This window comes from Ptychodera flava (genome assembly GCF_041260155.1).
Source record: "Ptychodera flava strain L36383 chromosome 23 unlocalized genomic scaffold, AS_Pfla_20210202 Scaffold_23__1_contigs__length_28996876_pilon, whole genome shotgun sequence".
In the NCBI taxonomy this organism is placed as follows: Eukaryota; Metazoa; Hemichordata; class Enteropneusta; family Ptychoderidae; genus Ptychodera; species Ptychodera flava.
The window spans coordinates 11,938,992-11,953,837 of record NW_027248277.1 but is presented as its reverse complement, the minus strand read 5'-3'; the positions used below and the strand labels follow the sequence as shown (position 1 = coordinate 11,953,837).

The following is a 14,846-nucleotide window of genomic DNA, read 5'->3' as shown; positions in this document are numbered from 1 at the left end:
GATTCTCACGACACGACTGACCCCGAACGCAGTTGAAATATAAGACAAGAATCAAAATTGTAAAGGTTAGTCATGCGTGGGCTTCATGTCAATGGGAAAATAACAACTGTTCTTTGGACAGATGTCAGAAGAGGGTTGATATAAGACCACTCAAAATTCAAGCTGTATGATTGCTAGGTCTCTAGGCAACCTGGGCAGGTTTCTACCATATCCACTGACTTAAATACAGAAGATAACATCCCTAGATAGCAGGGTGTTATTAAGTAATGATTTGTGGCCCTGAACGGAGATGGCTTGATTCATACTGTGTTGGCAACGCGTTCATGTCCACTGAATATTCTTCCATTGAAAACATTTTGTTGCAAAGAAAATGGCATTGTTAGGTATCAGACTATTGTACATAATAAATGAGACAAATTGACATAGACACTTCACTCAGTATTGATGAATATTGAAAAGCTGTTCACTGGAAGACGGCCAAGCTCCCTTATTATTTACATAAATTTTCAGCCAATGAAAATCGCGCATTCATGGTCTACTTCTTTTCGACCAATGACTAACTGCAAAAGTTTCACTTGATGCCATGCAAAGTGTATAAAGTATAGGTCCATGCAGTGTTCATACCATTAGCTCATAGGGCGAGGCCGACCGAAGCTACTCCTGAAAACATCAAGTACTGTCCAGTAACTTGCAGGTAAGCCTTTAGAATGATAGTCTATGGTTTTACTCAACAGTTTGGAAAGTATCTCTGAATAAGGGAAATTGAAAAACTGTGGAAAATGATTACTTTCCTCCAGTGATTATCCCAGCTCACTATGTAGGTCGAATATTCCTCGGTGACAGATGTATAATGCTTCTCTATTCTGCCGCTTGTGGGGGCTTGCTTTGAAGCTCATGGAGTAAGAACGGTGTCACCATCTTAAAACATACAGCAACTGGTCGAGAGGCAATCACATCGTTAGAAAGCTATCTGTCGCCGAAACCGTGTGTTGTCAAGATTTGTCACTGTAAATATGAACTACTCTATGCATTCGTGCTCAAAGCGGAGATATAGCTAAATTCTAAGATAAATGCATGTATCCAGAAATAAGAATATCAGTAATTGCATATTTATAGACACTGCTCATTTCTAAGAACAGCTTACCGAATTCTAAGCGATGAAAACTTTTAAATCATAAATCTTGTGCTTTTTCTCTGAAGTAAGCTGCATAAAATAGATTTGGATAAGTTGAAAAGAAATGTTGGATACATCAGCAAACTGACAATAATCAACCAACGAATTTTCTTTCTTCGTAACGTTGAGAAGTATGAGCGGGTACGCTGGCTTAACGACGTCCCCTGAAAGACCTTGAATGACACGCTACTCAAATATTCGGGTCACGGCTACAGTAGGTAGTCAACGTACTCATGTCTGACTCTTTCTGTTGGAATTGGCACTTGAATTATGCATTTAGCCTGACTTGTTTTGGTATAACGCAATTGTAAGCTGTGTTGTGCTGTGTTCGGACTGAGATGGAGTGTTGCCGAATTTTGTCTGCCCATGCGAATTTGTCTTGAAGAAACGGCCAATTACCATATTCAAATAATCTTCAACAATCCAACATAACATTGTAAACATACACATTCGTCTTTTTAGCCTGAGCCTTCGCAACACAATACATGATCGCGGAATGCCTCCTCAACTATGATTTCACAATTAACAGATAATATAGCGTATTACACTTATTAATCATAGAGGTCTGTGTTTACAAATCGTTTGATACGTTTTTTTTCCAAGGTAACCGCTGTAACCCCGTCTTCACAAGATGAGGTTAGTCAATAAAGCACTTTTAACGTTAGGCAACTCCAGCTCGAGCAATAGCTGCGTTTCTATAGGTTTTTTGAAAGTTCCGCAACACCTACTATGACATGCTCCTTAGATTTTGAATATTCTTTATATCAAATATCGCTGAAAAAGATTAAAGTAGCATAATCACATTTATTCGTTGAAAGCAATATATGTTATCGTTTTTCTAGTTGGTTTCATATTACGAAAATATATTTTTCTCACAGACCTAAAATATCGTTGCTACTTTTGACCATCTTCCTGTACTTGAATTTTGACGGAACCGAAGGTAAGATATTCTTTCTTATCTTGAACTAATCCCAACGATCCCTACAATCCCTCAATTAAACCACTTGAAATAAAATAATGAGTAAAGAGCTACTAAACTTCAGAGTTGACATTTGAAAGTGTCTTACAGAAGTGCAATCAATCTAGCAACAATTGACCCAGTTAATTCAGCATAAGCAATCGTGCGCAAAACACTTAGAGGGGTATTTCTGTCTTCAGCACAATGCCATATATCCATGTGCTTATTTCACCTAGTAGCTCTCCCTTTTTATGTTTCTACAATGTCCCTGCAGGCCACCTTGTAGTATTCTTGATCGACTCTCATTAAATATATCTCCATTCTCCGTTTTCCGTGAGAATATGTGGAATACATTTTGATTCTCTTTACTTCTGTTTCTATTTTGTCAGGTCAATGCACAGCACCAACTCTTACAGGGCATCTACAATGGGCTGGTGACCCTCCACCGCCAACTTTGGCAGAATCTGCCACCGTCGCGGTTGAGTGTCCGACTGGGTTGGTACTCACAGGCTCAGGTATTATAACCTGTAGAAACGGATATTTAACCACTGTACCAAGATGCGAACGTAAGGATACTTTTTTTTACAAATTTGCATCCTAGTGCCGACATTTCTAAACCGGACTTATCTGAAAACATCGATTCAAAGTCCGATATAATTAAGAACCTCCTGAATCGTAAAATGTGTTTTTGAAAATCTTGCAGCCGATTCCTCCATTGCAAGTGCATTAAATAACTCGCTTCAGTATCAATCATTCTGATTCAAAAATAATGCCAAATTTTTCATGTACTGTAGTTGACATCTCCAGAGATACGTCCCTTTACTTGTCGATATTCATTTATTTCTACAGCGGCCGACTGTACTGATCCTGGTGACACGGAAAACGGCGAGAAGACTGGATTTTTCTTTCATGGCGAAACAGTGACTTACACTTGTAATGATGGTTACACATTGAGAGGTTCTGCAGAACTGACCTGCTCACTTGGTTCATGGGATAACTCCGTCCCAACTTGTGTCGGTGAGACTTGATAATATTTGACTTGTTGACCAAAATGACATGCTGCGTATTTTCATCTTCTTGTGAAAGATTGAGAATTGTTAAGACTTGTACCGTAGTGAGGTACGATCGCGACGAATCAATCAAAAGTAACGTGGTTTTTGTGTTGAGTTGGTCTTCCAATGCTGACACTAGAAATTTCGCCCTGATATTTCCAATGGTAAACGTATAAATATATGCATAAAATCTGAAGTCGAAATAAACACTACACTATTGGCAGTTCTATTAAGACAGAATGCGCCTCGGCGACAGATAATCTGATTCCCAAACTCTAATAGAATCATATCTCGTCTTCTACACGAGGGTGTTGGGGGGTCATTTCGAATTATGATATTCACCAGAATATATTTTTTCAAATGAAAAGTTAAATTTTTTGCCCCAAGATATAAAACACTGTGACGGCCATTTTGTATGTCAGGAGTAACTAGTGGGTATTTTTTCCCCTAGTGTCAAAATTTCAACAGTAAACCCTGATATTTATTCTTTTTTCCTTGCGAAGGAAAGTGGTTTACAGTTTCCTGTAAAAAGTTTGAACACAAGTGTAGGTCCTAGAGTTTCAATTTCGAGGCGCAAAGTACCGACAGTGGGCTTCCAAATTATGCAAAGCCGTGAGACGTGAGCATGAGCTCTTCCGTAGTGAACACCCATGACCTGGTCTTCAGGACTATAGGGCTCGTTTAGCGGCCAAGCGTTACCAGAAACACATCGGTATTCCCAGGGGGCCGTAGGCCGAGTGTATAGCGATTTGTTGTATAATGCATGGCCATGATGGGTAATAAACTGACGATATAACCCGAATAGAGACGCGTTATAGGTTTTTTATAACACACCCTATGCTTATGCTATTCGATGTTGTTGCTTTTGATGTGCTCCTGTATACAGGGACAGTATCAATACATCTTGTGAAATTTACTGGGCTATACTCAAAAATGGTACTGGTAGTGCCAATTTCTTCACAAAGGAGCAGAAAGTGCCGCTAGCATGCAACGTAAGCCTTAACGTCCCTGTTTTCACTTTTTGTTTTCAGTGAATTCCTTCAATTCCTAAATAGTAATGTCTTAATGTTCACAGGCTCGTCACTCATCCCTGGCACTTTTTGTACTCTAATCATCCACCATTGCTTCAAATCTGCAGACTGATCGAACAATTGTTTGAAAACTATCTCCATATGGAAATATCAGGGATTACACGTATTTTTTTCTCGTCACGTGACAAGTTTTGGTGAACCGCTACACACAATAAGAATGTGATGTGTTACAATATATAATTTGTACCTATTCGATCAAATTTATCTGTCGTATTTTTTTTAGCGGAGACATCTACCACTAAAGCCGCAACAACTGAGGCTGATTCAGGTAGGTTTTGTTGCTTTCAGCAATTGTGTCATTACTGTAATAATGGAAATCAATAGTTCGGATAGTTTGAATGCTGTCTGGTGCTTCGTCGTAATCAACTTTTAAAACAAAGTATCCTTAGAAAATTGCGTATTTTACAAATATGACGAATTCTTATGGAAATATCGTTGAAATAATAGCCTCTGGCGTTACTTTTTCCAACTAAGCATTGTGTAGGCGTATTTTTTTCTCGTCATGATAAAAGTTTTGGTGAACTGCTAGACGCAATCACCATGTGATGTGTTACAATATATAATTTGTACTTATTCGATCCAATTTGTCTGTCGTATTTTTTCATGGGGGACAGCTACCACTAAAGCCGCAACAACTGGGGCTGATTCAGGTAGGTTTTGTTGCTTTTAGCAATTGTGTCATTACAGTAATAATGGAAATCAATAGTTCGGATGGTTTGAAAGCTGTCTGGTGCCTCGTCGGAATCAACTTTTAAAACAAAGCATCGACAGAAAATTGCGTATTTTACAAATATGACGAATTCATATGGAAATATCGTTGAAATAATAGCCTCTGGCGTTACTTTTTCCAACTTAATATTGATAAGAAGTAGTTTTTTTCTCGTCATGTGACAAGTTTTGGTGAACTGCTACACGCAGTCACCATGTGATGTGTTACAATATATAATTTGTACTTATTCGATCCAATTTGTCTGTCGTATTTTTTCATGGGGGACAGCTACCACTAAAGCCGCAACAACTGGGGCTGATTCAGGTAGGTTTCGTTGCTTTTATCAATTGAGTCATTACAGTAATAATGGAAATCAATAGTTCGGATGGTTTGAAGGCTGTCTGGTGCTTCGTTGGAATCAACTTTTAAAGCAAAGCATCGATAGAAAATTGCGTATTTTATAAATATGACGAATATATCGTTGAAATAATAGCCTCTGGCGTTACTTTTTCTAACTTAATATTGATAAAAAGTAGTTTTTCTCTCGTCATGTGACAAGTTTTGGTGAACCGCTACACGCAGTCAGCATGTGATGTGTAACATTTTGTTATTTGTACTTATTCGATCCAATTTACCTGTTGTATTTTTTCAGGGGGGACAGCTACCATCAAAGCCACAGCAACTGGGGCTGATTTAGGTAGGTTTCGTTGCTTTTAGCAATTGTGTCGTTACAGTATTAATGGAAATCAATAGTTCGGATGGTTTGATTGCTGTCTGGTGCTTCGTCGGAATCAACTTTTACAAGAAAGCTTGGACAGAAAATTGCGTATTTTACAAATATGACGAATTCATACATTCGTTGAAGACTCATCGGAATGATTAAATATAAATTAAATCCACATTCATATTTATTTCATGCTCAGGTGAAAGTGGTGCCGGAGTTCCAGTGTTTGGCTATTTCATGATTCCTGCTGTTATCTTGGCCCTATTCAGCAGTTAGGAAGGTTCGACGTACGTATTTTACTCACTGTATCTCTCTTTTCTTGAAGTGCCTACCTTCAAAAGCTTGAAGCCAGCGAGAAAAGATTGTAGCAATAAACAAGAATTGAGCAGTTTAGAAAATGCATACATTTTATCTGATGTAGGATTTCGAGTACTTAGTATAGGGATACCGATTTTGTCTTAATTTTTTTATCACATCTTGATATTTGTTTTACACTCTCGAAGAGTTTCTTTACCTTTTTTTCTGTAAATGTCATGAATCGCACATTGTTGTTTTATAATTTAAGATTAAGGGTATACTGTCACCTGTTCCAATTTTGCCACAGATACCATGGAAAGAGAAAATCAAACCAATCACAGATTTAAAGCGGGTGGCCGCTTTTTAGAGACAGCACCCTCGCATGGGCATTTTGAATACCATGGAATGCCCCTTTGACCATATATGGGCATATTTAGATTACAGGTGACTGTATACCTTTAAAGTAGATGCACTATAAATCTACGACTAGTAAGACAAGTTTACCAAACTCGTTCAATAAAAAAGGTAATTACTGTTGATCTGAGTCTCATATTACTTTCTTTTACAGATTCTGGCAGCGTACGCAAATACACTTTATCTTAAAAAGTACATCAGTATAAATGTTGCGGGTTTTAAAGCTATCAACATGATTACCTTTGTGGATTTTTGACAGTGCTGTGGATGACGTAAAACGAGGAATCTTCAAGTCAAGGATCCCTTAGTTTGTAGAATGACTCCGTACTTGAGATTTACGTCGGTCTCTTATATATGTTTTCAAAGCATTTTAGCTTGGAATAACTTTCCAGATTTCCCGCATAATGCAAGTTGAAGAAGTGTACAGCCGCGCAATTATTTGTATCGGCATCGTGGATCGTTTTAATACTGAGGCCTTACAACTGCTTATTAAACACCTGTGACGAAAAATTGCAATTCAAATTGTCTAGATATTGTTTGTATTGCATCATGGTATTTGTTCAAATAGGACTTATTAACTAATTAATTAGGAAATATTGTGACGTGTTGATCATTCAGTCAGGCTCTCTCATTATATCATGTTAATGATTTCATATTTGATAGAATAAAGAATGGCTTAAGCTCTAATTTGACCAAGTTGAATCGATCATTTTTTTCTTAAAATGTTAGTGATGCACAAGGAAATGAATTTTGGTTTACAGACGAATGTTCCATCAGATTTATACTCTGACTGAATATTAAATTGTTCGTCTCTTTTTACATCTTGAGTGGGCTCGTTTTGAAACTTATAGTGCGTTATTTTGCCCTGTCCGTTGCATTTTAATCGGTAATGCTGAACCATACGACCGACCACAAATACGCAACAATGGTTTATTTATGTGCCCGCGAATATGAATAATATCGTAAACATCGTAACTTTTCAGCTGAATCGTGCATTGTAATTTGTACAAAGATCATAATCAATCACAACATTAAATGGAACAAGGAGGGATAGATGGCCAGTCACCATGGTCACCAGATCACGTCTGCGAAAAAATCATAAATACCATCATAGAAGAACAGATTCGGAGACTCCAATCACCGTTCATCTTGATCAACATTCGATGTTTTTTTCAAATAATATAAGAGCATGCCATTCATAGATGTGCTGATCATATGATCTTGTCAGACGACAGTCAAAATTTTGACTGAAATATTAGCCCACACCTGACCCTATTTTCGCTAGCAGCGCAGCCAGCGATAGAAATGGGTCACAGAACCCGACAAGTGTTGTCTGGTCCCCTGTACGTTATCAGGTCCCCTGCCCCATTTCTACCGCTGGCTGCGCTGCTCAAGAAAATAGGATCAGGTATGGGCCATTGTTATTGCTCATTGTTATTTGCGCTGTGCCCGGCTTTAGATTCCATTTGCCCATGGAGTAATTTAACCTCCATGGTTTCCTGAAACAAGAATTCTATGTCGACATGGCGTGAAAAACGGAAAAGTCACTTATATTTGAGTCGCTGCCGAACATGTGAAAGAAAGGATAGTGTGTTACGTATGAAAGGGCAATTATAGAAGTACAGAGTAAGAGAATTAAAAGTGAATTTAATCGGCTATACCCATCACGTCTATAAAAATCCATCAGTTTTCTTTTCCTTTTTTACACAGGCAATCATATTTATTGGAAATCTAGGGAATGGCTATTACATCAGGTTGACAACCCCCATGTGTGGGCAGTGAATTAAGATTACTCTTTGTAAGGCAGTTACGATTCCGAATAAAGCAAGACAAATTTTATGCTTTCACAAATTTTCCTTCAAATACAAGACTAATGTGCATCAAACAAGGAAAACTATGCAGACCCGGCATACCAGTTTGTAACGACATTCGAAACACAGTGAGTATGTAATTACCAAGGTATTTCACAATGTTTGCCTATAACATGGGTTCCTATAGCTCCGCTCCCAGCTCCTTGATCGTGGCGAGCGACTTAACAATGGCGGTAGAAGAGAACTCGATGGACTAACGTACACGTGGCCGTAAAATCAAACCACGGAGGTTACTACTAGTATTTACCTGAAGAAATTTTCTGTCATGGTATCAACCGATGCCCGATGGATACTCTAATTAGTCCTACGGCCGGTATGAGTCAAGTGTGCTCGGCTATGACTCCGCTGTAGCCCTATTATAGTTCCACCGCACAGAGCGGACTAGCGTGCGTGCAGACGCCAAAAGTATCCACCGATTCATTGACCTATATTTCCCTCGTTTGTGTAGGAGGATAACGTAGTGAATGGAACATGTACACAGAGGTCCGCACAGAATCGTACCTATGGTGCATTAGCTACGTTGACAGTAGCTCATGGTTACATACATACGAAAAGAGAGTTAGATAGTCGGTCACCATGATCACCAGATCACGTCTGAGAAAAAATCATAGACAGTAATCGTCATTTCACCACTATATGCCATCATAGAACAACAGGGTCGGAGACTTAAATGTGAAGCCATGCAAATAACTTCAACGTTTGGTGTTTTGTTGTCTTAATCCGCCCTTGCCACTATACTGATGTGCTGATCACATGATCTTGTCATGTGCCTGTGCTCATTAATAGGCTATCTAACTTCTTACTAAAATATTATCCCATATCGATTCTCGTGAGCAGCGCAGCCAGCGGTGGAAAAGGGGCAGGGGACCTGACTAAATTTGACTCCATAAAGGGTTTTGATCGCACAATTGTTTACAATACCTTGAACTCGCCCATTAATATATTATTGTACTGAGAAGCATTGGGCAGTGTCAAGTAAGAAAATTGCTCATTTGCATATTTTATGACGTTTTGTGATTAGTCAAATAACTCAGAAATAATGCACCAAATTTGATGAAATCTGCTGCCGATACTGATGCGAGAAATATCTAACAGTATTGTAAAGCATCAAGTAGTGTGAAGTTAATGAAAGGTTCATTTGCATATTTAATGAACTTTGTATTTTGGTATATAACTCTGAACTCATATATATTTGAAATCTGGGCAATGGCCATTGCATCAGGTTGACAACCCTCATGTGTGGGCATTGAATTAAGATTACTCTTTGTAAGACAGTTACGATTCCGAATAAAGCAAGACAAATTGATGCTTTCACAAATTATCCTTCAATTACAAGACTAGTGTGCATCAAACAAAGATGACGATACAGACCCGGCATACCACTTTAAAACGACATTCGAAACATAGTGAGCATTTAATGACCAAGGCATTTCACAATGCTTGCCGTATAGCATGGGGTTCTATAGCTCCGCCCCCAGCTCCATGAGCGAATAATCACGGCGTTAGAAGAGAACTCAATGGGCTACATACACGTGGCCGTAAAATCAAACCTCGGAGATTACTACTAGTATTTACCTGAAGATATTTTCTGTCATGGTATCAACCGATGCATGATGGTAAGATAATTAGTCTTACGGCCGGTATGAGTCAAGTGTGCTCAGCTATGACTCCGCCGTAGCCCTATTAAAGTCCCACCACACAGAGCGGACTAGCTTGCGTGCAGACGCCAAAGAATCCACCGAGGACATTTTTTCATTGACCTATATTTCCCTCGTTTGTGTAGGAGGATAACGTAGTGAATGGAACATGTACACAGAGGTCCGCACAGAATCGTACCTATGGTGCATTAGCTACGTTGACAGTAGCTCATGGTTAAATACATACGAAAAGAGACATAGATTGTCGGTCACCATGATCACCAGATCACGAGAGAGAAAAAATCATAGACATTAATCGTCATTTCACCACTAAATGCCATCATAGAACAACAGAGTCGGAGACTTAAATGTGAAGCCATGCAAATAGCTTCAACGTTCCGTGTTTTGTCGTCTTAATCCGCCCTTGCCACTATACTTATGTGCTGATTACATGATCTTGTCATGTGCCTGTGCTCATTAATATGCAATCTAAACTCTTACAGAAATATTAGCCCTTATCGATTCTCGTGAGCAGCGCAGCCAGCGGTTGAAATGGTGCAGGGGACCTGACTAAATTTGACTCCATAAAGGGTCTGGATCGCACAATTATTTACAATAACTTGAACTCGCCCATTAATATCTAAATGTACTGAGAAGCATTGGGCAGTGTCAGGTAAAAACATTCCATTTGCATATTTTATGACGTTTTGTAATTAGTTACATAACTCAGAAATAAATGCACCAAATTTGATGAAATCTGCTGCAGATGCTGATACGACAAATATCTAACATTGGTGTGAAGCATCTAGTAGTGTGAAGTTAATTAAGGGTTCATTTGTATATTTAATTAACTTTGTATTTTGGTATTTCACTCAGAACTCATATATATTTGAAATCTGGGCAATGGCCATTGCATCAGGTTGACAACCCCCATGTGTGGGCAGTGAATTCAGATTACTCTTTGTAAGACAGTTACGATTCCGAATAAAGCAAGACAAATTTGATGCTTTTACAAATTTTCCTTCAAATACAAGACTAATGTGCATCAAACAAGGAAAACTATGCAGACCCGGCATACCAGTTTGTAACGACATTCGAAACACAGTGAGCATGTAATGACCAAGGCATTTCATAATGCTTGCCGTATAGCATGGGGGTGCTTTAGTTCCGCTTCTAGCTCCATGATCATAGCGAACGAATAACCATTGCGATAGAAGAGAATTCAATTGACTAACGTACACGTTTTCGTAAAATAAAACCCACAGAGGTTACTATGAGTATTTACCTGAAGAAATTTTCTGTCATGGTATCAACCGATGCATGGTGGTAAGCTAATTTGTCCTACGGCCGGTATGAGTCAAGTGTGCTCGGCTATGACTCCGCCGTTGCCCTATTATTGTCCCACCGCACAGAGCGGACTAGCGTGCATGCAGACGCAAAAATTTATCCACCGAGAACTTTCTTTCATTGACGTATATTTCCAACGTTTGTGTTTGAGGATAACGTAGGGAATGGACCATGTACACAGAGGTCCGCACAGAATCGTACCTACGGTGCATTAGCTACTTTGACAATAGCTCATGGTTACATACATACGAAAAAAGACATAGATAGTCGGTCACCATGATCACCAGATCACGAGAGAGAAAAAATCATAGACATTAATCGTCTTTTCACCACTAAATACCATCATAGAACAACAGGGTCGGAGACTTAAATTTGAAGCCATGCAAATAACTTCAACGTTCGGTGTTTTGTTATCTTAATCCACCCTTGCCACTATACTGATGTGCTGATCACATGATCTTGTCATGTGCCTGTGCTCATTAATATGCAATCTAAATTCTTACTGAAATATTAGCCCATATCGATTCTCGTGAGCAGCGCAGCCTACGGTGGAAATGGGGCAGGGGACCAGACTAAATGTTACTCCATAAAGGGTCTGGATCGCACAATTGTTTACAATAACTTGAACTCGCCCATTAATATCTAATTGTACTGAGAAGCACTGGGCAGTGTCAAGTAAAAAAATTGCTCATTTGCATATTTTATGACGTTTTGTAATTAGTCAAATAACTCAGAAATAAATGCACCAAATTTGATGAAATCTGCTGCAGATACTGATGCGAGAGATATCTAACAGTAGTGTAAAGCATCTTGTAGTGTGAAGTTAATGAAGGGTTCATTTGCATATTTAATGAACTTTGTATTTCAGTATTTAACTCTGAACTCCTATATATTTGAAATCTGGGCAACGGTCATTGCATCAGGTTGACAACCCCCATGTGTGGGCATTGAATTAAGATTACTCTTTGTAAGACAGTTACGTTTCCGAATAAAGCAAGACATATTTGAGGCTTTCACAAATTCTTCTTCAAATACAAGACTAATCTGCATCATACAACGAAAACTATGCAGACCCGGCATACCACTTTAAAACGACATTCGAAACATAGTGAGCATTTAATGACCAAGGCATTTCACAATGCTTGCCGTATAGCATGGGGGTGCTATAGCTCCGCTCCTAGCTCCATAATCGTAGTGAATGAATAACCATGGTGTTAAAAGAGAATTCAATGTACTAACGTACACGTGGCCGTAAAATCAAACCTCGGAGATTACTACTAGTATTTACCTGAAGATATTTTCTGTCATGGTATCAACCGATGCATGATGGTAAGCTAATTAGTCCTACGGCCTGTATGAGTCAAGTGTGCTCAGCTATGACTCCGCCGTAGCCCTATTATAGTGCCACCGCACAGAGCGGACCAGCGTGCGTGCAAACGCCAAAAGTATACACCAAGAACTTTCTTTCATTTACCTATATTTCCCTCGTTTGTGTTGGTGGATAACGTAATGAATGGAACATGTACACAGAGGTCCGCACAGAATCGTACCTACGGTGTATTAGCTACGTTGACAGTAGCTCCTGGTTACATACATACGAAAAGAGAGATACATTGTTCGTCACCATGATCACCAGATCACGTCTGACAAAAAATCATAGACATTAATCGTTCTTTCGCCACTAAATGCGATTAAAGAACAACAGAGTCGGAGACTCAAATTTGAAGCCATGCAAATAACTTCAACGTTCGGTGTTTTGTCGTCTTAATCCGCCCTTGCCACTATACTGATGTGCTGATCACAAGATCTTGTCTTGTGCCTGTGCTCATTAATATGCAATCTATATTCTTACTGAAATATTATCCCATATCGATTTTCGTGAGCAGCGCAGCCAGTGATGGAAAAGGGGCAGGGGACCAGACTAAATTTGACTCCATAAAGGGTCTTGATCGCACAATTGTTTACAATAACTTGAACTCGCCCATTAATATCTAATTGTACTGAGAAGCAATGGGCAGTGTTACGTAAAAAAATTGCTCATTTGCATATTTTATGACGTTTTGTAATTAGTCAAATAACTCAGAAATAAATGCACCAAATTTGATGAAACCTGCTGCCGATACTGATGCGAGAGATATCTAACAGTAGTGTAAAGCATCTTGTAGTGTGACGTTAATGAAGGGTTCATTTGCATATTTAATGAACTTTGTATTTCGGTATTTAACTCTGAACTCCTATATATTTGAAATCTGGGCAATGGCCATTGCATCAGGTTGACAACCCCCATGTGTGGGCATTGAATTAAGATTACTCTTTGTAAGACAGTTACGATTCCGAATAAAGCAAGACAAATTTGATGCTTTCACAAATTCTCCTTCAATTACAAGACTAGTGTGCATCAAACAAAGATGACGATACAGACCCGGCATACCACTTTAAAACGACATTCGAAACATAGTGAGCATTTAATGACCAAGGCATTTCACAATGCTTGCCGTATAGCATGGGGTTCTATAGCTCCCACTGCATGAAAACCCAATAATTCAGATAAATTCACTTTAATGAGTTGCCTGTATTATAGTATAATACACGTGAATTCACATGAATTCACATGAATACAGGCTTGCTGAATACAAAAAATGGATTCTTGACTGTATTCATCTGTATATGCACTCTTCAGCTAAAATACAGGCAATAATCCATGTTAATACAGTAAGTATTATCGGGTTTTCATGCAGTGTCCGCTCCTAGCTCCATAATCGTAGTGAATGAATAACCATGGTGTTAAAAGAGAATTCAATGTACTAACGTACACGTGGCCGTAAAATCAAACCTCGGAGATTACTACTAGTATTTACCTGAAGATATTTTCTGTCATGGTATCAACCGATGCATGATGGTAAGATAATTAGTCTTACGGCCGGTATGAGTCAAGTGTGCTCAGCTATGACTCCGCCGTAGCCCTATTATAGTACCACCGCACAGAGCGGACTAGCGTGCGTGCAGACACCAAAAGTATCCACCGAGAACTTTCTTTCATTGACCTATACTTCCCTTGTTTATGTTGGAGGATATCGTAGTGATTGGAACATGTACACAGAGGTCCGCACAGAATCGTACCTACGGTGCATTAGCTACGTTGACAGTAGCTCATGGTTACATACATACGAAAAGAGACATAGATAGTCGGTAACCATGATCACCAGATCACGTCTGAGAAAAAATCATAGACATTAATCGTCCTTTCACCACTGAATGCCATCATAGAACAACAGAGTCGGAGACTCAAATGTGAAGCCATGCAAATAACGTCAACGTTCGGTGTCTTGTCGTCTTAATCCGCCCTTGCCACTGTACAGATTGCTGATCACATGATCTTGTCATGTGCCTGTGCTCATTAATATACAATCTAAATTCTCTCTGAAATATTAGCTCATATATATTCTCGTGAGCAGCGCAGCCAGCGTTGGAAATGGGGCAGGGGACCATACTAAATTTGACTCCATTTTTAGGGACTGCTGTAAAGGGTCTGGATCGCAGAATTTTTCACAATAAATTGAACTCGTTCATAA

General features: G+C 39.0%; 1 protein-coding gene across 1 annotated transcript; it reads left to right on the top strand.

Moving 5' to 3' along the window:
• Positions 1-619: 619 nt before the first annotated feature.
• Positions 620-7,103, top strand: LOC139124245 (coagulation factor XIII B chain-like). The gene is made up of 11 exons (XM_070690383.1): positions 620-694; positions 1,778-1,810; positions 2,053-2,114; positions 2,522-2,698; positions 2,982-3,149; positions 4,499-4,543; positions 4,890-4,925; positions 5,273-5,308; positions 5,637-5,681; positions 5,908-5,995; positions 6,574-7,103. Exons 2-10 carry the CDS (start codon positions 1,806-1,808, stop codon positions 5,982-5,984), a joined length of 651 nt encoding a protein of 216 aa, XP_070546484.1. The 5' UTR covers positions 620-694; positions 1,778-1,805; the 3' UTR covers positions 5,985-5,995; positions 6,574-7,103.
• Positions 7,104-14,846: the final 7,743 nt, after the last annotated feature.